The 21,856-nt window shown below is 38.8% G+C and overlaps 1 protein-coding gene across 3 annotated transcripts in view; it reads left to right on the forward strand.

Annotated features, from left to right (window-relative positions):
• Bbs9 (Bardet-Biedl syndrome 9) overlaps positions 1–21,856 on the forward strand; it is a 507,346-nt gene that overhangs the window by 371,980 nt on the left and 113,510 nt on the right. For all 3 annotated transcript variants that reach the window (XR_011706693.1, XM_027939697.2, XM_071608408.1), the window contains exon 19: positions 21,078–21,260. Coding sequence is in view for 2 of the 3 variants with exons in the window: in XM_027939697.2 (XP_027795498.1) it covers positions 21,078–21,260 (183 nt within the window). In the remaining variant the exon portion in view is untranslated. The remainder of the gene's footprint in view (positions 1–21,077; positions 21,261–21,856) is intronic.

Here is a 21,856-nt window from a genome sequence, read left to right on the forward strand (position 1 = left end):
CCTTTCAGCTGATTAAGTTACGTGTCTATTTGGTGAATAAGCTTTGCAGAAATAGCAAAATTTGTCTCTATGTCACTTGTAAATGATTTATTGTCTCTCTCATTTAACATTTTTATGTATCAATGGTATAAATTTTAAAAGCCTCAGCCAAAGTCTATATCCTAGCACTTCCTACCTTTTATACTCTTCTGGGCAGAATATTGAAAAAGAAAAAAGTGTTCTATAGTACACAGTATAAGGAAATTTCTCAGGAATAATTTGTTTTTCTAAGACCAGTTTTATGTGACTACTGAAGGCATTTGGCAAGTGTAGATTGATGTCAGGGAAAATTCTACTCCTGGATCAGGAAAACCATCATGACTTCTAAGAGTCACAGTGATCATACCTTGGTATTCTGAAGCATCAGGTGGTTTAACCAATGAGTATGTCTCTTTCTATGAAGACATAATTTGTGTGACTGAACTTTTTCCTGAATGTATACATTTTTCCTGTTATTTTATTAGATACTCAGACAAGTACCATGGTTAAAAATGTATTCTAATCTAAGTTTTCATTTAAAATTTTAAGCAAAACACATGGTAAAGGGGATTTTTAGGTTTTCTCTTCATTTTAGGTGCAGTAGAATATAATTCAGTCCTCAAATCCTGTTTTGATAAATTAACATAGTAGCAAAAATAGCTAAGAATTAGATTCTTGCTATGCCTTCAAAATAAAAACTCCATTGTTCTCTTTTATTTAGCTGAAAGTTCACCTGCAGGTAATGAGTACACATGGTTAGTAAATTAGTTATACACTTGCTACCCAACACTTCCAATGTGCTAGTCTGGCATTTAAACCATCTCCATGCCTTTTCTCTTTTCCTTTTTAACTTGCATTTCATTTTTCTTTTGGAAAAGAACAATTCTTTTGTATACAAATTGGATCTTTTCAGCCAAAGTAAAAGTTTAGACCTGGTAAACTTTTTCTTGTTCCTTATTACAAGCTCTTTGGTTGGAGTCTGTAGCAAATGCCATTGCAAATAGCACTGTTGAGAGGGAAGTATGTCCTATTTTCTGCCAGCTTCCAAATCTCTCCTAGACTAAAAATGTATCTTGCTAACAAGAGAGCTGCCATCTGAAGAATAAATTCTTTTCAACAGTCATTAGAGCTGTCTGTACCTTGGTGTTAGGCAGCTATGGCTAAGGGTGAAATGGAGCAGTTTCTTTTTTTCTTTTCTTTTTTAAGTAGATGACAGCTGTATTGAGGTAGGTCCATTGTTTCTAGGTGACATTACTCTAGTTCCATTCAAACTGGTAGCCTGACAGGGAGTATAGGATTTAAGAGGCATTTTGGTATTATGGTTTCTAATTGTGCTGGATTTTTTTTTTGGGGGGGGGTGGTGTCATTGAAGTTTATCAGTTCATCCAGCACTTATGGGACACCCACTGTATTCCTGATACTGGAAAATTGTGAGCATGTTAGGAGCTTATCAGTTGTTCTTTTTACACTGGAATTTTCTGAGATTTTTGAATGTGAGTTTTATTTTCCCTTTAGTTTTCATGGTGTGCCAATTTTTTTTTTTACCATTTTCAATAAGATATAAAAGAAAATCAAACAATGCATACCTCCCTGAATAACAAGCATCAGAGGACTTTTAGAGAACAAGTTATACCAGGCAAAGTTGTGTGTCTGTGTGTGCATGTTTGAAAAGAAATGCTAAAGGAGGACAATAAGGGAATTCAAATGTGTAACTCACAGGGCTTTCAGTAATATATTTGATATGGAGTCTCATGATTTTTTGCTTTGAATTATCTACAAAATGAGCAGTATCCCGTTGAGCCATCATAGAGGGAGGGTAATGAAACAAGGGGGTGATTGCTGTTCTGCCTCACTTTGAGAGAGTACTTGGCAGTGTGCCTCAAGTACCAGTAAAAGGTCCTCCTTTTTGGATGCCATTATTAATTTAATAAACAGCAGTATTTATCTGGTATAACTAATTTGAAATGAGTTGTAAACTATTAGGGGGAGTACTAAGAAATAATCAGGAGCCAAACAAGTTATAAATGAATAAAAGGGATGTTAACAATCTTTTATTAATTATTATTTTATAGGTGAGAAAACTAGATCTGAGGGAGGTAAACTAACTAGCCAAAGGTCCAATAGCTAGTAAGTAGCATTGCCAGTATTCAGACTTAAACCTGATTGATTCCAAAGTCATATGATTATTCAATCATCCAGAATGCCATTAAGCTCTAGATGCAGTATGGTAAAGCAGTTAACACATCAAAATTGTTGCATAAGTAAAGGTGCCTTATTTGTATTAATTTGTCTGTCTTATGTCAATAGTGCTTTCAAAGTACTTTTTCCTTTTTCCTTTTTTTTTAGATTCTCAAACCTGGTGATCAAATGTGGTACCTCATGCATGCTAGGCAGGCTGTCTACCACTGAGCTAAACACCAGCCCTTAAAATTATTTTTTATTTCTCTCATTTTAATAGCTTTATTAAGATACAATTTATATTGGGTGCAATCCATCCGTTTAAAGTGTATAATTCTTCATATGTAATGATGCATGTCTCTAATTTCAGCTACTCAGGAGACTGAGGTAGAAGGATAACAAGTTTGAGGCCAGTCATAGCAACTTAGTGAGACCTGGTCTCAAAACAAAACAAAACAAACAAACAAAAGAGTTGGGAATATAGGTGAATAGTAGAGCACTTTCCTAGATGGTGCTTTCAATCACCAGTGCCACACACATAAAGTATATTCAAGAATTTTTGTTGTAGCCAGAGAGTCATGCCATCATTACCACAGTTTAATTTTGGAGCACCTCATACTCCCTAAAAAAGACCCCATGCCCATTAGCTGTTCCTACCTGCTCCCTTCTATCCATCCCTACCTCAACCCTAAGCAGCTAATAATCTATTTTCTGTGTTTACAGCATTTCGTAAAAATGGAATTTTTTATAAATTTATATTTTATTTGTTCTTTTTAGTTACACATGACAGTAGAATGTATTTTAACATATCATACATACATGGAGTATAACTTCCCATTCTTGTAGTTGTGCATGACGTGGAGTTAGACTGGTTGTGTATTCATATATAAACATAGGGAAGTTATGTCTGATTCATTCTACTGTCTTTCCCATTCCCAACCCCCCTTCCCCCCATTCCTCCCTGTTCAATCCAGTGAATCTACCCCTCCACCCCACCTATTATGAGCCAACATCTGCATGTTAGAGAGAACATTTGACCTTTGGTTTTTTTGGAATTGTCTTATTTCACTAATCATGATAGTCTCTAGTTCCATCCATTTACTGGCAAATGGCATAATTTCATTCTTCTTTATGGCTGAGTAACATTCCATTGTGTGTATGTACCACATTTTCTTCATTCATTCATCTATTGAAGGGCACCTAGGTTGGATACATAATTTAGCTACTGTGAATTGAGCTACTGTGAACATTGATGTGGCTGTGTAACTATGGTATGCTGATTTTTTAAAATTTATTTTTTAGTTTTAGGTAGACACAATATCTTTATTTTTTAATGTGGTGCTGAGAATCGAACCCAGTGCCTCACGCATGCTAGGCGAGCACAGTATGCTGATTTTAAGTCCTTTGGGTATAAACTGAGGAGTGGGATAACTGGGTCAAATGATGGTTCCATTCCAAGTTTTCTGAGGAATCTCCTTCCTGTTTTCCAGAGGGGTTTCACCAATTTGCAGTCTTACTAGCAATACATGAGTGTACTTTTCCCCCACATCCTTCCCAACATTTATTGTTACTTGAATTCTTTGATAATTGCCATTCTGACTGGAGTGAGATGAAATCTCAGTGTAGTTTTAATTTGCATTTCTCTAATTGCTAGTGATGTTGAACGTTTTTTCATATACTTGTTGACCATTCGTATTTATTCTTCTGTGAAGTATCTGTTGAGTTCCTTTGCCCATTTATTGTTTGGATTATTTTGTTTTTGTTGTTTGAGTTTTTAACATATACTGGAGATTAATGCTCTAGCTGAGGTGTAGGTGGCAAAGATTTTCTCCCATTCTGTAGGTTTTCTCTTCATGTTCTTCATTGTTTGCTGTGAAGAAGCTTTTTAGCTTGATACCATCCCATTTCTTGATTCTTGATTTTACTTCTTGTGCTTTAGGAGTCTGAGGAATTCAGTTCCTAAGCCAACATGATGGACATTTGGGTCTACTTTTTCTTCTAGTAGTGCAGGGCCTCTGGTCAAATGCCCAGGTCCTTGATCCACTTTGAGTTGAGTTTTGTGCACAGTGAGAGATAGGGGTCTAATTTCACTTTATTATATATGGATTTCCACTTGTCCCAGAACCATTTGTTGAAGAGGTTATCTTTTCTCCAATGTATGTTTATGGTGTCTTTGTGTAATATGAGATAACGGTTTTTATGTGGGTTTGTGTCTGTGTCTTCTATTCTGGACAGTTAGTCTATTTATCTGTTTTGGTGCCAATACCATGTTGTTTTTGTTAGAATGGCTCTGTAGTATGATTTAAGGTCTGGTATTGTTGCCTTTGCTTCACCTTTCTTGCTGAGGATTGCTTTGGCTATTCTGGGCTTCTTATTATTCCAAATGAATTTCATGAGTGTTTTTTTTTTTTAATTTTTATGAAGAACATAATTGGAACATTAATAGGAATTGTGTTAAATCTGTATAGCACTTTTGGTAATATGGCCGTTTTGACAATATTAATTTTGCCTATCCAAGAACATTGGAGATCTTTTCATCTTCTAAGGTCTTCTTCAATTTCTTTCTTTAGTGTTCTGTAGTTTTCACTGTAGAGGTCTTTTACCTCTTTTTTTAGATTGATTCCCAAATATTTTATTTTCTTTGAGGCTATTGTGAATGGGATAGTTTTCCTAATTTCTCTTTCAGTTGATTCATCACTGATGTATAGGAATGCATTTGATTTATGGGTGTTGATTTTATATCCTGCTACTTTGCTGAATTCTTTATGAGTTCTGGTGGAGTTTTTTGGGTCTTCTAAACATAGAATCATGTCATCAGCAAATAGGGATAATTTGAGTTCTTCTTTTCCTATTTATATCCCTTTAATTTCTTTCTCCTGTCTAATTGATCTGGCTAGAGTTTCAAGGACTGTGTTAAGGGGTTTCCAAGATGGCGGCGAGGGGAGTGCATTGCCCCCGTGTGCTGCTTCACTGTGTGGGAGTATGACAAGTCAGGACGGCTAAAGGATATCTTGTTAGGAATTTCCAGCAATAGTGGGGTGCTCCGGAACCTGGAGGAAGGATTTCCATCGCACAAGGATCAGTTACGGGGACTCAAACGCGAGAGGTTTGTCGCACTGCTTATTCAGCAAATCGGCCCGAGGCTAGAATCTGCAGCGTGCGCTGGGATAGAGACGCAGGGTTACAGCGCTGCAGTTTCTGCCAGCCGCGCAAGCACCGTACTCAGGGCTGAATTCTGGGTTCGAGACGGGGGAAGGAAGCGGTCCATCTCGGTTCTCCACACCGGTCAGACCACAGAGGAGGCCAGCAGCAACCATGTTGGTAAACTGACGTCACCACCGCTGTTTTCGACTGACCGCAGCTCATTCAGCCATAGAACAGGTAATTTCAGGCTGCAATTCGCCTGCGGCTTGCAGACAGATTGCTAGGGCTCAGCGCCTGGGTGCTTCTTAGAACCTGATCTTATCGGAGTGAATACCCAGTGCGGAGCGGCTGCTGAGCCCGCGGAGGCTGCTTCTTGGACCCTGCGCCTACCAGAGCATACAACAAGCACTAAGCAGCCGAATTACGGCTCCCGGAACTGAGCCCGCGGGGACTGCTTCTTGGAGCTTACATTTATAGGAGCTTACACCGAGCACGGAGTGGCCGAGTTCCGGCTCCCGGAACTTCCCTGGCCCGGGGCTAGGAGCCCGCGGAAACTGCTTCTCGGTCCGGGTCCTGCTGAGGGCCGGTCAGGACTCACCCGGTGCTTTGGTTGCCCGGCAAGGGGAACGAAATGCTGCCATTCGCATAGGATACCAACATGGCAGAGATCTGATGTCTGCAGAAAGCGGCGGAGGAGGGAACTTCATCAATACCAGTGGTGACATAAGCAGTTGGTCTCCTGGTAGGGGGGGTGAGGCACAGTCACCCGAGTCTCCTCAATTTGTCGTCGAGCCAGAGGGAAGGAGCCAGGCCGCCGCCAGCGCCCGGAGCAGGCCCAGCGGCTTGCCAGCGTGGTGACCGCGTGACCCCAATTGGAGAGGGGGCGGAGCGGAGCCGCCACCCGCAACCGCAAGGTGGGCAGACCCGCGACCCAGTGGTACATGGGCGTGGTAGGAGGGGCAGGGCAGAGCCGCGGTTCGCGCTGTGACGAATGAGCGTGCAAGGTAAACAGACCTGTGACAGCCTGGCGGGTCAGGCCCAGTGGCCTGCCAGTGTGGTACACACGTCACCCCAACTGGAGTAGGGGCAGAGCAGATCCTTCTCCCACGCCCGGATCAGGCCCTGCCGGTGTGGTGGTCACGTGACCCCAATCGGGGGCGGAGCAGAACCGCCACCCGTGCCCGCAGGGTGAGCAGACCAGTGATCAACCTGTAGATCAGGCCCAGGGGTCCGCAGGCGTGGTAGGAGGGGCAGGGCAGATCCGCCGCCCGCGCCTCCAAGGTAGGCAGACCTACAACAGACCTGCGGATCAGGCCCAGGAGCCTGCCGGCGTGGTACAAACACCACCCTAATTGGAGTAGTGGCAGAGCAGAGTCGCCGCCCGTGCCAGGAACAGGCCCAGTGTCCTGCAGGCGGGGTAGTCACGACACCCCAATTGGAGTAGGGGCAGAGCAGAGCCTTCACCCGTGCCCGAAAGGTGGGCAGATCTGCGACCGACCAGCGGGACAGGCCCAGTGGCCTGCCGGTACGACAGACACGTCACCCCATTTGCAGTAGGGGCAGAGTAGAGCCGCCGCCCGCGCCGGCAGGGTAGGCAAACCTGCAACCGACCGGCGGATCAGGCCCAGTGGCCTTCCGGCGTGGTACACTCGTCACCCCAATTGGAGTAGGGGCAGAACAGAGCCGCCGCCAGCTCCCAGAACAGGCCCAGTGACCTGCCGGCGTGGTAGCCACGACACCCCAATTGGAATAAGAAGAGAGCAGAGCCGCCGCCCGCACCTGCAGGAAAGATACGCAAGCAGTATGAAAAGACAAGGAAAGAAAGGACCACAAGCAATGCAGGTCAACGCAACTTTAGAAGAGGTAACAGCTGCAGCAGATGGAATGTCAGATAAAGAATTCAGGATATACATGCTTCAGATGATCTGGAGTATCAAGGAAGACATTAAACAGCAAAATCAGACAATGAAAGATCACTTCGACAACGAATTACGCAAACAAATCCAGGAAGCAAAGGATCAACTATACAGGGAGATAGAGGTTATAAAAAACAAACAAACAGAAATCCTAGAAATGCAGGAAGCAATAAACCAACTTAAAAACTCAATGGAGAATACTACCAGCAGAGTAGAACACTTAGAAGATAGAACATCAGACAATGAAGACAAAGTATTTCAACTGGAAAAGAACATAGACAGCTCAGCAAGACTGTTAAGAAACCATGAGCAGAACATCCAAGAAATATGGGATAACATTAAGAGACCAAATTTAAGAGTCATTGGGATACAGGAAGGTACAGAGCTCCAAACCAAAGGAATGAGAAGTCTATTCAATGAAATAATACAAGAAAACTTCCCAGACTTGAAGAATGAGACAGAATCCCAAATCCTAGAAGCCTACAGGACGCCGAATGTGCAAAATCATAAGAGATCCACACCTAGACACATTATAATGAAGATGCCCAACATACAGAATAAGGAGAGAATTTTAAAAGCTACAAGAGAAAGGAAGCAGATTACATTTAGGGGTAAGCCAATCAGGATAACAGCTGATCTGTCAACACAGACTCTGAAAGCTAGAAGATCCTGGAATAACATATTTCAAACACTGAAAGAAAATGGGTTCCAACCAAGAATTGTGTATCCAGCGAAATTAAGCTTCAGGATGGAGGATGAAATTAAAACCTTCCACGATAAACAAAAGTTTAAAGAATTCGCAGCTAGAAAACCATCTCTTCAAAACATCCTCGCCAAAGCATTACAGGAAGAGGAAATGGAAAATAACAATGAAAACCAACAGTGGGAGGTAGGACAGTAAAGGGGGGGGGGATAATCAAAGAGGAAAACAAACCATGTTTAGTAACAGAAATAAACAAATATGGCTGGAAGAACAACCCATATCTCAATAATAACCCTAAATGTTAATGGCTTAAACTCACCAATTAAGAGACACAGGCTAGTAGAATGGATCACAAAACAAGACCCAACAATATGCTGCCTACAGGAGACGCATTTGATAGGAAAGGACATACATAGGCTGAAGGTGAAAGGTTGGGAAAAATCATATCACTCATATGGACTTCGGAAACAAGCAGGAGTGTCCATACTCATATCAAATAAAATAGATTTCAAGCCAAAGTTAATCAAAAGAGATAAAGAGGGACACTACATACTGCTTAAGGGAACCATACACCAACAAGACATAACAATCATAAATATTTATGCCCCAAACAATGGTGCAGCTATATTCGTCAAACAAACTCTTCTCAAGTTCAAGAGTCTAATAGACCACCATACCATAATCATGGGAGACTTCAACACACCTCTCTCGCCACTGGACAGATCTTCCAAACAAAAGTTGAATAAGGAAACTATAGAACTCAATAACACTATTAATAACCTAGACCTAATTGACATATATAGAATATACCACCCAACATCAAGCAGTTACACTTTTTTCTCAGCAGCACATGGATCCTTCTCAAAAATAGATCATATATTATGTCACAGGGCAACTCTTAGACAATATAAAGGAGTAGAGATAATACCATGCATCTTATCTGATCATAATGGAATGAAACTGAAAATCAACGATAAAAGAAGGAAGGAAAAAGCATACATCACTTGGAGAATGAACAATAGGTTACTGAACGATCAATGGGTTATAGAAGACATCAAGAAGGAAATCAAAAAATTCTTAGAGATAAATGAAAACACAGACACAACATATCGGAATCTATGGGACACATTGAAAGCAGTTCTAACAGGAAAATTCATTGCTTGGAGTTCATTCCTTAAAAAAAGAAAAAACCAACAAATAAATGATCTCATACTTCATCTCAAAATCCTGGAAAATGAAGAGCAAAACAACAGCAAAAGAAGTAGAAGGCAAGAAATAATTAAAATCAGAGCTGAAATTAATGAAATCGAAACAAAAGAAACAATTGAAAAAATTGACAAAACTAAAAGTTGGTTCTTTGAAAAAATAAACAAAATCGACAGACCCTTAGCGATGCTAGCGAAGAGAAGAAGAGAGAGAACTGAAATTACTAGCATACGGGATGAAAAAGGCAATATCACAACAGACACTTCAGAAATACAGAAGATAATCAAAAACTATTTTGAATCCTTATACTCCAATAAATTAGAAGATAGTGAAGGCATAGATAAATTTCTTAAGTCATATGATCTGCCCAGATTGAGTCAGGAGGATATAGAAAACCTAAACAGACCAATATCAATTGAGGAAATAGAAGAAACCATAAAAAGACTACCAACTAAGAAAAGCCCAGGTCCAGATGGGTATACAGCAGAATTTTACAAAACCTTTAAAGAAGAACTAATACCAATACTTTTCAAGCTACTTCAGGAAATAGAAAAGGAGGGAGAACTTCCAAATTCATTCTATGAGGCCAACATCACCCTGATACCTAAACCAGACAAAGACACTTCAAAGAAAGAAAACTACAGACCAATATCTCTAATGAACCTAGATGCAAAAATCCTCAATAAAATTCTGGCGAATCGGATACAAAAACATATCAAAAAAATTGTACACCATGATCAAGTAGGATTCATCCCTGGGATGCAAGGCTGGTTCAATATACGGAAATCAATAAATGTTATTCACCACATCAATAGACTTAAAAATAAGAACCATATGATCATCTCGATAGATGCGGAAAAAGCATTTGACAAAGTACAGCATCCCTTTATGTTCAAAACTCTAGAAAAACTAGGGATAACAGGAACATACCTCAATATTGTAAAAGCAATCTATGCTAAGCCTCAGGCTAGCATCATTCTGAATGGAGAAAAACTGAAGGCATTCCCTCTAAAATCTGGAACTAGACAGGGATGCCCTCTCTCTCCACTTCTGTTCAACATAGTTCTCGAAACACTGGCCAGAGCAATTAGACAGACGAAAGAAATTAAAGGCATAAAAATAGGAAAAGAAGAACTTAAATTATCACTATTTGCAGATGATATGATTCTATACCTAGCAGACCCAAAAGGCTCTACAAAGAAACTATTAGAGCTAATAAATGAATTCAGCAAAGTGGCAGGATATAAAATCAACACACATAAATCAAAGGCATTCCTGTATATCAGCGACAAATCCTCTGAATTGGAAATGAGGACAACCACTCCATTCAAAATATCTTCAAAAAAAATAAAATACTTGGGAATCAACCTAACAAAAGAGGTGAAAGACTTATACAATGAAAACTACAGAACCCTAAAGAGAGAAATAGAAGAAGATCTTAGAAGATGGAAAAATATACCCTGTTCATGGATAGGCAGAACTAACATCATCAAAATGGCGATATTACCAAAAGTTCTCTATAGGTTTAATGCAATGCCAATCAAAATCCCATCGGCATTTCTTGTAGAAATAGAGAAAGCAATCATGAAATTCATATGGAAAAATAAAAGACCCAGAATAGCAAAAACAATGCTAAGCAGGAAGTGTGAATCAGGCGGTATAGCGATACCAGACTTCAAACTATACTACAGAGCAATAGTAACAAAAACAGCATGGTACTGGTACCAAAACAGGCGGGTGGACCAATGGTACAGAATAGAGGACACAGAAACCAATCCACAAAACTACAACTATCTTATATTTGATAAAGGGGCTAAAAGCATGCAATGGAGGAAGGATAGCATCTTCAACAAATGGTGCTGGGAAAACTGGAAATCCATATGCAACAAAATGAAACTGAATCCCTTTCTCTCGCCATGCACAAAAGTGAATTCAAAATGGATCAAGGAGCTTGATATCAAATCAGAGACGCGCCGTCTGATAGAAGAAAAAGTTGGCTACGATCTACAGTCGGTGGGGTCGGGCTCCAAATTCCTCAATAGGACACCCATAGCACAAAAGTTAATAACTAGAATCAACAAATGGGACTTACTCAAACTAAAAAGTTTTTTCTCAGCAAAAGAAACAATAAGAGAGGTAAATAGGGAGCCTACACCCTGGGAACAAATCTTTACTCCTCACACTTCAGATAGAGCCCTAATATCCAGAGTATACAAAGAACTCAAAAAATTAGACAATAAGAAAACAAACAACCCAATCAACAAATGGGCCAAGGACCTGAACAGACACTTCTCAGAGGAGGACATACAGTCAATCAACAAGTACATGAAAAAATGCTCAACATCTCTAGCTGTCAGAGAAATGCAAATCAAAACCACCCTAAGATACCATCTCACTCCAGTAAGATTGGCAGCCATTAGGAAGTCAAACAACAACAAGTGCTGGCGAGGATGTGGGGAAAAGGGTACACTTGTACATTGCTGGTGGGACTGCAGATTGGTGCAGCCAATTTGGAAAGCAGTATGGAGATTTCTTGGAAAGCTGGGAATGGAGCCACCATTTGACCCAGCTATTCCCCTTCTTGGTCTATTCCCTAAAGACCTAAAAAGAGCATGCTACAGGGACACTGCTACATCGATGTTCATAGCAGCACAGTTCACAATAGCAAGACTGTGGAACCAACCTAGATGCCCTTCAATAGACGAATGGATAAAAAAAATGTGGCATTTATACACAATGGAGTATTACTCTGCATTAAAAAATGACAAAATCATAGAATTTACAGGGAAATGGATGGCATTAGAGCAGATTATGCTAAGTGAAGCTAGCCAATCCCTAAAAAACAAATGCCAAATGTCTTCTTTGATATAAGGAGAGTAACTAAGAACAGTGTAGGGACGAAGAACAGGAGAAGAAGATTAACATTTAACAGGGATGAGAGGTGGGAGGGAAAGGGAGAGAGAAGGGAAATTGCATGGTAATGGAAGGAGACCCTCAGGGTTATACAGTGGAGGAGGTAGAGAGAGAGGAGGGGAGGGGAGGGGAGAGGTGGGGAGGGGGGAGGGTGGAGGATGGGAAAGGCAGTGGAGCACAACAGACACTAGTATGGCAATTTGTAAATCAATGGATGTGTAACTGATGTGATTCTGCAATCTGTGTATGGGGTGAAGGTGGGAGTTCATAACCCACTTGAATCAAAGTGTGGAATATGATATGTCAAGAAATTTGTAATGTTTTGAACAACCCACAATAAAAAATTAAAAAAAAAAAAAAAAAAAAAGGACTGTGTTAAATAGAAATGATAAAAGAGGGCACCCCTGTCTTGTTCTAGTTTTTAGAGGGAATGCTTTCAATTTTTCTGTTTAGAATGATGTTGGCCTTGGGTTTAACATATATAGCTTTTATAATGTTGAGATATGTTCCTACTATCCCTGGTTTTTCTAGTGTTTTGAACATGAATGGATGCTGTATTTTGTCAAATACTTTTTCTGCATCTATTGAGATAATCCTGTGTTTCTTTAAGTCTGTTGATGTGATGAATTATGTTTATTGATTTGTAAACCAGCCTTGCATCCTGGGATGAACTCTACTTCATGTGCATAGTGCATCATTGTGCACTATCTTTTAAATATGTTTTTGTATTCAATTTCCAGTATTTTATTAAGAATTTTTACATCTATGTTCATCGGGGATATTGGTCTGAAGTTTTCTTTCCTTGATGTGTCTTTGTCTGGTTTTGACTAGCTTCATAGAATGAGTTTGGAAAGGTTCTCTCCTTTTCTATTTCATGGAACAATTTGAGGATGTTTGGTGTTACTTCTTCTTTGAAGGTTTGGTAAAACTTAGCTGAGAATCCATCTGGTCCTGGGCTTTTCTTTGTTGGTAGGATTCTGATGGCATCGTCAACTTCATAGCTTGAAGTTGATCTGTTGCAATTGTGTATGTCCTCCTGATTTAGTTTGGATAAGTCATATATTTCTAGAAATTTGTCAATGTCTTCAAGATTTTCTATTTTATTAGAGATTTTCAAAATACATTCTGATTATCATCTGTATTTCAGTAGTGTCAATTGTGATATTTCCTCTTTTCATCATGAATTTTAGTAATTTGAGTTTTCTCTCTTTCTCTTTGTTAGCTAAGGGTTTATCAATTTTATTGATTTTTTTCAAAGAACCAACTTTTGTTAATTTTTTTGGATTGTTTCTTTTGTTTCAATTTCATTGATTTCAGCTCTGATTTTAATTATTTCATATCTTCTACTGCTTTTGGTGTTGATTTGTTCTTCTTTTTCTAGGTCTTTGAGATGTAATGTTAGCTTATTTATTTGTTGACTTTCTATTCTTTTAATGAATAAGCTCAATGCAATGAACTTTCTTCTTAGCAGTACCTTCAGAGTGTCCCAGAGATTTTGATATGTTTTATCACTATTCTCAATTTTTTGGGGTGGGATTTTTTTAATATTTTTTGGAATTGGGGGAGGGGGGTTGAACCCAGGGCTTTGCAAATACAAGGCAGACATTTTGCCATTGAGCTACATCCCAGCCCTCTAAGTATTTTTTTTTTTTGTATATAATTCCTGATTTCTTCTGCTATCCATTTGCCATTCAGTTGCATATTATTTAGCCTCCAGGTGTTAAGGAGTTCTTTCTGGTTTTTATTTTATCATTGATTTCTAGTTTCGTTCCATTATGACCTGATAGGATGCAATATATCATCTCTATTTTTTGGTAACAAATGGAATTATATAGTGTGTGGTACTTTGTGATAAGTTTCTCTTACTTAGTACAATGTTTTCAAGATTCATCCATATAAGAGAATGTGTAAATAATTCATTTCTTTCTGTGACTGAATAATATTCCATTATGTCATGTGGACATGCCACATTCTGTTTATCCATTCATCAGTTGGTGGACATTTGTTTCTACCTTTTGGCATTATAAATAATGTTGCTCTTAACCTTTATTCATGTTATAGCTTGGCTATATAATAACTTCCAAAGGTCTATGAGATAGAGGATTGGATCCTAGCTTGGGACCATTAGGAAGTAATGGAAACTTTTAGAAGGTGGGGTCCGGTGTGAGATCTTTAGATCACTGAGGACATGTCCTTAAAAGAGATAATCGGTCCCTGGACCCTTCCTTTTCCTTTTTTTTTTGCTTCCTGGCCATGAGTCAAATGGTTTTTCCCTTCCATGATGTGCCACCATTGACCCAAAGCAAGACAGCCAATTGATCATGGTCTGAAACAACCCAAACTGTGAGCCAATGTAAATCTTTTCTCTTTATAAGTTATTTTCTCAGATAATTATTATAGGAACAGAAAGCTGACTAATAACATAATTCATGAACAACTTTTTAAGTAAATATATATTTTAAATTATTTTGGGCATATACCTAGAAGTGGAATAGCTGGATCATGTGGTAATTTAACTTTTTTAAGGAACTATCAGTTTGTTTCCTGAAGTGACTGTACCATATCATATTTCTCCAGCAATGTACAGTGTCCTAATTTCTCTGCATCTTTGCCAACACGTGCTATTGTCTATTTTTGACTCTTGTCTAATTCTCATAATTGTATGATAATTTATAGATGAAAAAATCCAAGTCAATAAACATTAAACAAGAAGCCTCATGTGTGTGTCCAAATACATAGGAAGAAGTGTCTTGTATAGTTCAAAACGACAAACTAGTTTAAGAATTAGATATTTTTAACAAATTAGTTTTTGCATTAGATATTTATATCATGTTGAATATTAGAGATAAATTTCCCACATTTTCAAGATGATGAAACTAAAGCCCAAGAAAGGGAAGTAAACTGAAAACTGATGTAGAGCTGCTTAGTAGCAAAGTCCCATCTTCTTGGCTCCCAGACCATTGTCTGTTCCAGCACAGTCTATTGCATTCTTCCTTAGGGGTTGTATAAACTCATCCATTTTCTTAACTTATTTATCCAAGCTGGCCTTTTATTATAATAAATCTATATTAATTCATCTGGGGTATTGGAAGGTCAGCAAAACTGAAACCTCCCATTGGGAAGCTCCTGATAGAATTTGTTCCACATATTGCCTAGGGTGAGCCCAATGTGTGGGCAGATAATTAATGTAGGCAGTGTTATATGGTGACATTTCTTGGGTCAGATTGCTTGACTATGAGTTCTGGCCCTGCCACTTAACATTTTACCCTTTCAGTAATTCTCTTATTTTTAAAATGGGAGCAATAATAGTATTTACCTCATTCGATTTTAAAATTTTTATTTTTTTAGTTTTTGCAGTACTGGGGATTGAGCCCAGGGACATTTTATCACTGAACTACATCTCCAGTCTTTTTAAAATTTGTTGTTTTGGTACAGTGTCTCCCTGAGTTGCCCAGGCTGGCTTGCCATCTGCCTGCCTCAGCCACCTCAATAGCTGGGATTACAGGTGTGCATTACAGTGCTCAGCCTTTTTTGAGATTTAAATGGGATAATCTTGGTAAAAAAGTTTTTGCACAGTGACTGGTCCTTTGAGATCCTCAAATGATGTTGACAATTATAGAATGTCAATTTTCTCAGACCATTTGAAACATTATAATGTGAAATTTAGAAAAAAAAACAAATGAACCATCCATTTAAAAAGTGGCTTCATTAAATAAGCAGATCTAGAAAATAAATGCTTTGTCTGAAATCTTCATATTTTTGAGTTATATATATATATTTATTTTTTTAATATTTATTTTTTTACTTTTAGGTGGACACAATATCTTTATTTTTTATTTTTATGTGATGCTGAGTATTGAACCCAGTGCCTCATGCATGCGAGGTATGCATTCTACCACTGAGCCCAGCCCCTTTTTTGAGCTATATTGAACATAATAATATTTCTCTTGTTAAGAGGAGAAAACTTACTATGTTAACTTTCCTCCTTACAAATTATGAATTCATTTCCTTTATAGTGACTTTGCAACTTTGGGCAGAAACCAACCAGCTCAAATTGACCCCGTGTTAAAAGCCCTATGGTAGAAAAATTATGTCTGTGATGAATGTAATATATGAGTAGTGTTTTTCCTTAGTGTTTTTGATTGATTATCAATATAAAAATCCATAGCATTATTTTGTGGGGCCACCTGTATACATTTGTGTATCTGTATAGAAGGGGCAGGACCACTCAATCGGAAATCAGAAGACAAGATTGGAATCCTGACACTTTTCTGCCCCTGTTCATCACCATGACCAATGTGCTCAGATGTCTCTAAGCTCCTTTTCTTCATCTGGAAGTGAGGACAGAGGGGATCAACAATTGCTATCTGACCTAATGATGATCTCACGGAGTGCATTGCCTGGCTCACAGTCAGCCTTCATTAAATGATACCTACACAGCAAGTAGTGGGATTCTGCATGCCACACACATGAGATTTGGAGGCAGATTGGACAATAAGTTTAGGTGAAGAAATTGGACATGTCGTGTTCACATAGTATGATTCATGTCTACTCCACTGTTGCTGCTGCTGCTGCTGCTGCTTTCCTGTAACCAATTTTAGAGCCTATCTTGGCAGCTGGAAGTATTTGGGATTAATTTCACACTCACTTTATGAGTTGAGCGTTTTCCTGCAAGCAGCTCCCTGGGCCTCTGCCTCATTACTTTGGCATCAACTGATATGGCAGTTGGACAGAGATGTCCTTTGGGGTCTCCATTTTATTTGGAAACTTTCAATTTGAAAAAGCAAAACAAAGGCCATCAACACATTGTGCTTGAAATTGTTAGCATTTATTGTTTCCTACAGCCTTTTCTTTCTGTAGTTCTGTTGAACACCAGGGAACACACAGCTTGCTTAGCCAGCCATGAGCCTTGAAAAATCACTCTTCCCCAAATTTAAGTCCTAGCAGCTGGTTGGCCTCATTTCTCAGTTCCAGGTGAGCTGGAGATCTTCTAGGCCTTGGTCACACAGATCTGAATCTTGATGGTTCTAGTTTTTCCAGCTCTTTTTACTATGTTAATTCTGCTAAATTCATTTGGCTTTCAAGAAGACAAAGTAAACTTGGCTGTTACGTGTAAAACTAAATTGAGAACATGGAGATCTGTTTAGTATTTCATGCTGGCCAGTAGGTCAGAAAGATTTTCCTTGGGGGTAATTTACATAAGGAATTGTTTATCCCATTTCTTTCCAATTTCTGTGACCATTTGGGGATAGTGGACTGTTTCCACAACGGCACAGAAATATATCCAATGAGACGGAAACTTAGAGAGAGACGATGCTTCTCCCGGATTGATGTATTTTGGGCCTTGCTCAGGAAAGATCCTGTGGCCTGGGCTGCTGTCTCACTGAGAAGTCATTCTTCCACCGCAGCTGTGTTTAGTAAGTTGGGTGGGTCCATGATCTGACATGCAGTTATACTTAGTGAGAATTTCCTCTCGATAGCCGGGAACGTGCATGAAAGCTTCACCTAAGTCCCCAAAATGCCCCAAATATTTCTTACGATTTGATAGCTACTCCATCAGGCAGCACCCACACTCAAAGTACTCAGTGGCCGCCCCAGTGCCTGCTCTTTTCTCTGACATTCTGGTTCCTCTGCGGTACTTACCCAGCTTACATTTTTAGTTTTGTGAAATATCCTTCCCAGCATAAAAGATTACTCTTCCCCAAGCAACCAGCCTCCACTTTTCTGCTTTGTTCAAGTTGTTTCCTTCTTTTTTAAAGCTCTTTTACCTAATGTGTGTGCTTTAGGATGCATTTCAGGTAACTCTTTTCAGTGGTGTGCTGGTAAATATTTAACAACAGGCTCTGTGGCAAGGAGAGGGAGTATAAGAAGCCTGACTCCTTAACATTTGTTGGTTTCCATGTTGTAAATACCTACAGGGTGGCTGATTTCAGCTGCCAATGTAAGGTCTCTGAATGCAGAGTTGGAAAGAAATGGGCAGTAGCCCACCATTGCAAAGTGTTTCCAATGTACAGATATAATAGGCAGAAATAACCTTGGAGCCTACATCAAGTAGTAAGAAATGAGTTTTGATTATTTATTACCTTAGTTTTTAATGTAATTTATTTAGTTTTAAGTTTATGTAATCTAATTTTTAGCAATGGCTATGTTAAACAACTGGTTTGCAAAATCCCTGCCAATTAAACAATTGGTTTTTTCTCAGGACCTGGGAAGGGCTGATTGAGCCAGCTTCAGCATGCCACTGGTTCCCCCTTCACCTTCTCCTTCCTAAATCTTCAATACTCAGCTAGCAGTAATCTCAAGCAGGCTATGGAGCGAGACAACTGTGAAGTTTGAATTCTGTTCTTTCATCTACTAGGTGTACTATCAGACTGACTACTTAATTTGCAGATCCCAATGCAAAATGAAAATGAGGGTTCTTGTTAAAAAGGCAGATATTAAAACAGCTATTAAAATAAGAAGACTTTTTTTTCTTTAGTGGTCTTGCTTTCACAGCTTCCAGTGGTGTTTTGTTTTGTTTTAATTTTATATTTAACATATTTCCATGTAAGGAAAAATGTAAAAATTTAAACTATAAGCATGGCCTTTACCATTAATCTTTATATGTTAATGCCAGTTTTAAAGGCAAATGTAAAAGCATTTTACTCCCGTGGGAATGCACTTATCTTCTGCTCATGTGCGGGCTTCATTGTTCCATTGACTTCAATTATAAAACACAGGTTCAAAAGTAAAATTCTTAAGAATCTCAGGACAGACACACAGTAGAGCCTTAAACTAAGTGTGGGCCTCTTCTGAGTATGCACACAGATTGCATACCCTGTGTACAGTACCAGGCAAATGCCAGACATTAGTTGAATCTCAAAGTTCTCATTTGTGAAAGAGACATGGTATCAACTAAGTTGCATTGACAGCATGAGGATTGAAGCCACTGATACCTGGATAGCACAGAGTAAAATTTGAGGCACCAGTCTATGCTCAGTTAATTAGAGGGATTATCATTAAAATAATAATCATAACATTAATGGAACCCTCCTTTAGAGTCTATCGTGTCTTCCTTATATGGTCAATTTTTGCTTCCTTGACCTCTTTTCCTTTCTTTATTATGGACTCTCTGAAGGTACAGATTAGGTCTGTCACCATTGAATTCCCTACAGGGCTTCCCTCAAATTCTTGCATATACCTGATAGTCAGTAGGTGTTTATGACCTTGATCTTTGAATGATTTGGATGTTTTGACAATCAGCATCTATGTCAATATCATGGGTCCACAATGAGGCTTAATTGTTAACATTTACAGGGAGAAAAAGGTATAAACTTAGATTTTTAACAGGAGTCAGTTGTAATCATGGTGAGGGTGGGGAAGTATATAAATCCAGGTGTTTTGGTTTAAGGAAAGTGGCTTCTCTCCGTCTCTTCAAGGGGACTTCTTGAAGTAATAGGAAGGGATGAGTTCCAAGGCCCATTTGAGTAAAAGAGGCCCCAGGGATATTAACTCTGGCCCACAGTAATCCATCCCTTTGCTAACTTCTTTCACACTTACTTTCTGTTCTGCACAATTAGGACATTATTATAGTAATGTTTCTTCCCACTAATTGGTTGTATATGTATGTTTTCTTTCCAAAAAATTAAAAATCCTTGTGGGCTTTGAGATATCATGTACTTCTTTTGAATGCCAATGGCAAGCACAATACTAGGCACATAATAAGAAATGCACTTTCTGTTGCATTGGTCTTGGTTCAAACTTCCATAGCTCCTTGGAGAGCTGAATGTGAACTGTGATTACCTTTTATAACTCCTGTAAGCCCTCCGCTAAGTGGCAAAGAATCCTGGTCTGTCCAGCATTTTTAGGCAAGGGCCTTCAGTTGCACCCTCTCTCCCTATCTTGTATCTCTTTTCCAGGGTCTCCCAGACACTCTGAGGACTTTCCCTTTATAGCCCCTCTCCCCACAGTGAATTGAGAGACCACACAGCTGTAGACTCTGCTTGTTTGAATGATGACTTTTTAACAAGCCCTTTGGGCCAGAGTCAGTAAGCCATGAAATATCACCAAATGGCTCATCTGCACCAGACTTCTGAATCTCATCAGAACTCTAGTCCCTCAAGCTGACAGGGACTTATAGAAAGGTACTCATTGCATTGGCCTTTGCTATTTGTGTTCTGGGGACTGTCAGCCTCTGGGGCAGTCAGTTCATTACTTTTAATGAGCACAGAATTCACCACGATATTAAAATAAAATAAAACACCATTGGGCAGCCTTGGATGTTCCATCCAATTGTTGCTTTAGTTCTTTTTTCCACAGAATTATTCAAAAGGATTTTTTAAAAAAAGCAAATTCTAGTCACTCTTGCCAATTTTTATCCTAAGTAGATTTGGCATTGTAAAGCTAACACACCCTAAATTTTTTTTTTCTTTCATGTCCCTGTGGGCTGTTCCTGACATTTGGGTTAAAAAGTACATTATTCAACCGGCCTAATGTTTGAAATTATCTGCCTTTTAGATATAGTCAATAAATATTTGCTATTCTAACACTATGTAACATATAAAGACGATCAGGGAAGATCGTTACTTTCTGAAGAAAGGTATAATGAAATTATTTTGAACTTTAAGGAAAATACAATTATTTTGAAAGAATATTTTAATTGATTGGTATCCATGGCTGGTAATAAAGGCTATAATAAACCTTCTTAGAGGTTGCTTGTATTACCAAATATTGAAGGTCAATCAATGGTGAAGCAGACACTGAACAATGTCTGCATTAAGCTGATGTTGTGGATATTTTCATCTTCTGGCCATATGGATTTGGAATTACTTTGGACATTTTTTTAAAGAAGGAAATGAGTAGATGAATGATAACTCTTTTATTACTCAACATAGCTTATGCTTGTGAAAGACAAAGTTCATCAAGTTGTTTTAAAGAAAAACAAAACTGTGCCAAATGTAATTTGTTGAGGGCTCAAGAATTGTGAAATTATCCCTAACCAAAGTTTGTAATTTCTACAGGTAATAGCTCTAGCAGATGCTGTTGAGGAAAACCAAGGCAATCTGTTCCAGGCATTCACCAAGCTGAAAAGTGCTACCCATTTGATGATTCTGCTGATCGGGCTGTGGCAGAAGCTTAGTGCTGACCAGATTGCTATTCTGGAAGCAGCATTTCTGCCACTACAGGAAGACATGCAAGAATTGGTAAGGACCCACATGCCTGCAGTGGGAACAGCCAGTGTTGTTGAAAAGATTTTGGTTTTGGAAAGATGTCACATGGCTATCCATGTTTTCTAAGTTATCAAATAGAGCCTTGAGATTTTTTTTTTTTTTTTTTTTACAAAATGCTTCTTTTTTTTTCTTTAAGCCATAATAAAGTGTCAAATGAGGACCTTTATTTTTTTCTAGAGCTATTTTAAAAATAGGTATATAGTCCATTTTTATGTGATATTCAGTCTATTTTTTATGTGCTCTTCAATCACTTAGAAGCCAGGGAAACAGTCATTTGACAGCCTAAATGATGGCAGTAAACCTTCAGTTTAGCTAATCCTTTCCTTTTCCTCCAGAGAAAACAGTACAGCCATTTTAACCTGTTCAGTGTTCTTAAATTTAAGTGTCACTTCAAAGGTTAGAGAGAGCTGAGATGGCCTTGCTATGACAGGAGTCGTTCCTTTCATTTATAGAGTTCTTTATAATAGTTTATAAACTTTTTTGCCCTCACCCTAGAATGGGCAGTTTAGAATTAAAAGGGGGAAAATGAAGGTGATAATTGAATTTTTCAGTGAAGGATTATTTAAATA

Source organism: Marmota flaviventris, chromosome 1, assembly GCF_047511675.1.
Source record: "Marmota flaviventris isolate mMarFla1 chromosome 1, mMarFla1.hap1, whole genome shotgun sequence".
Lineage (NCBI taxonomy): Eukaryota > Metazoa > Chordata > Mammalia > Rodentia > Sciuridae > Marmota > Marmota flaviventris.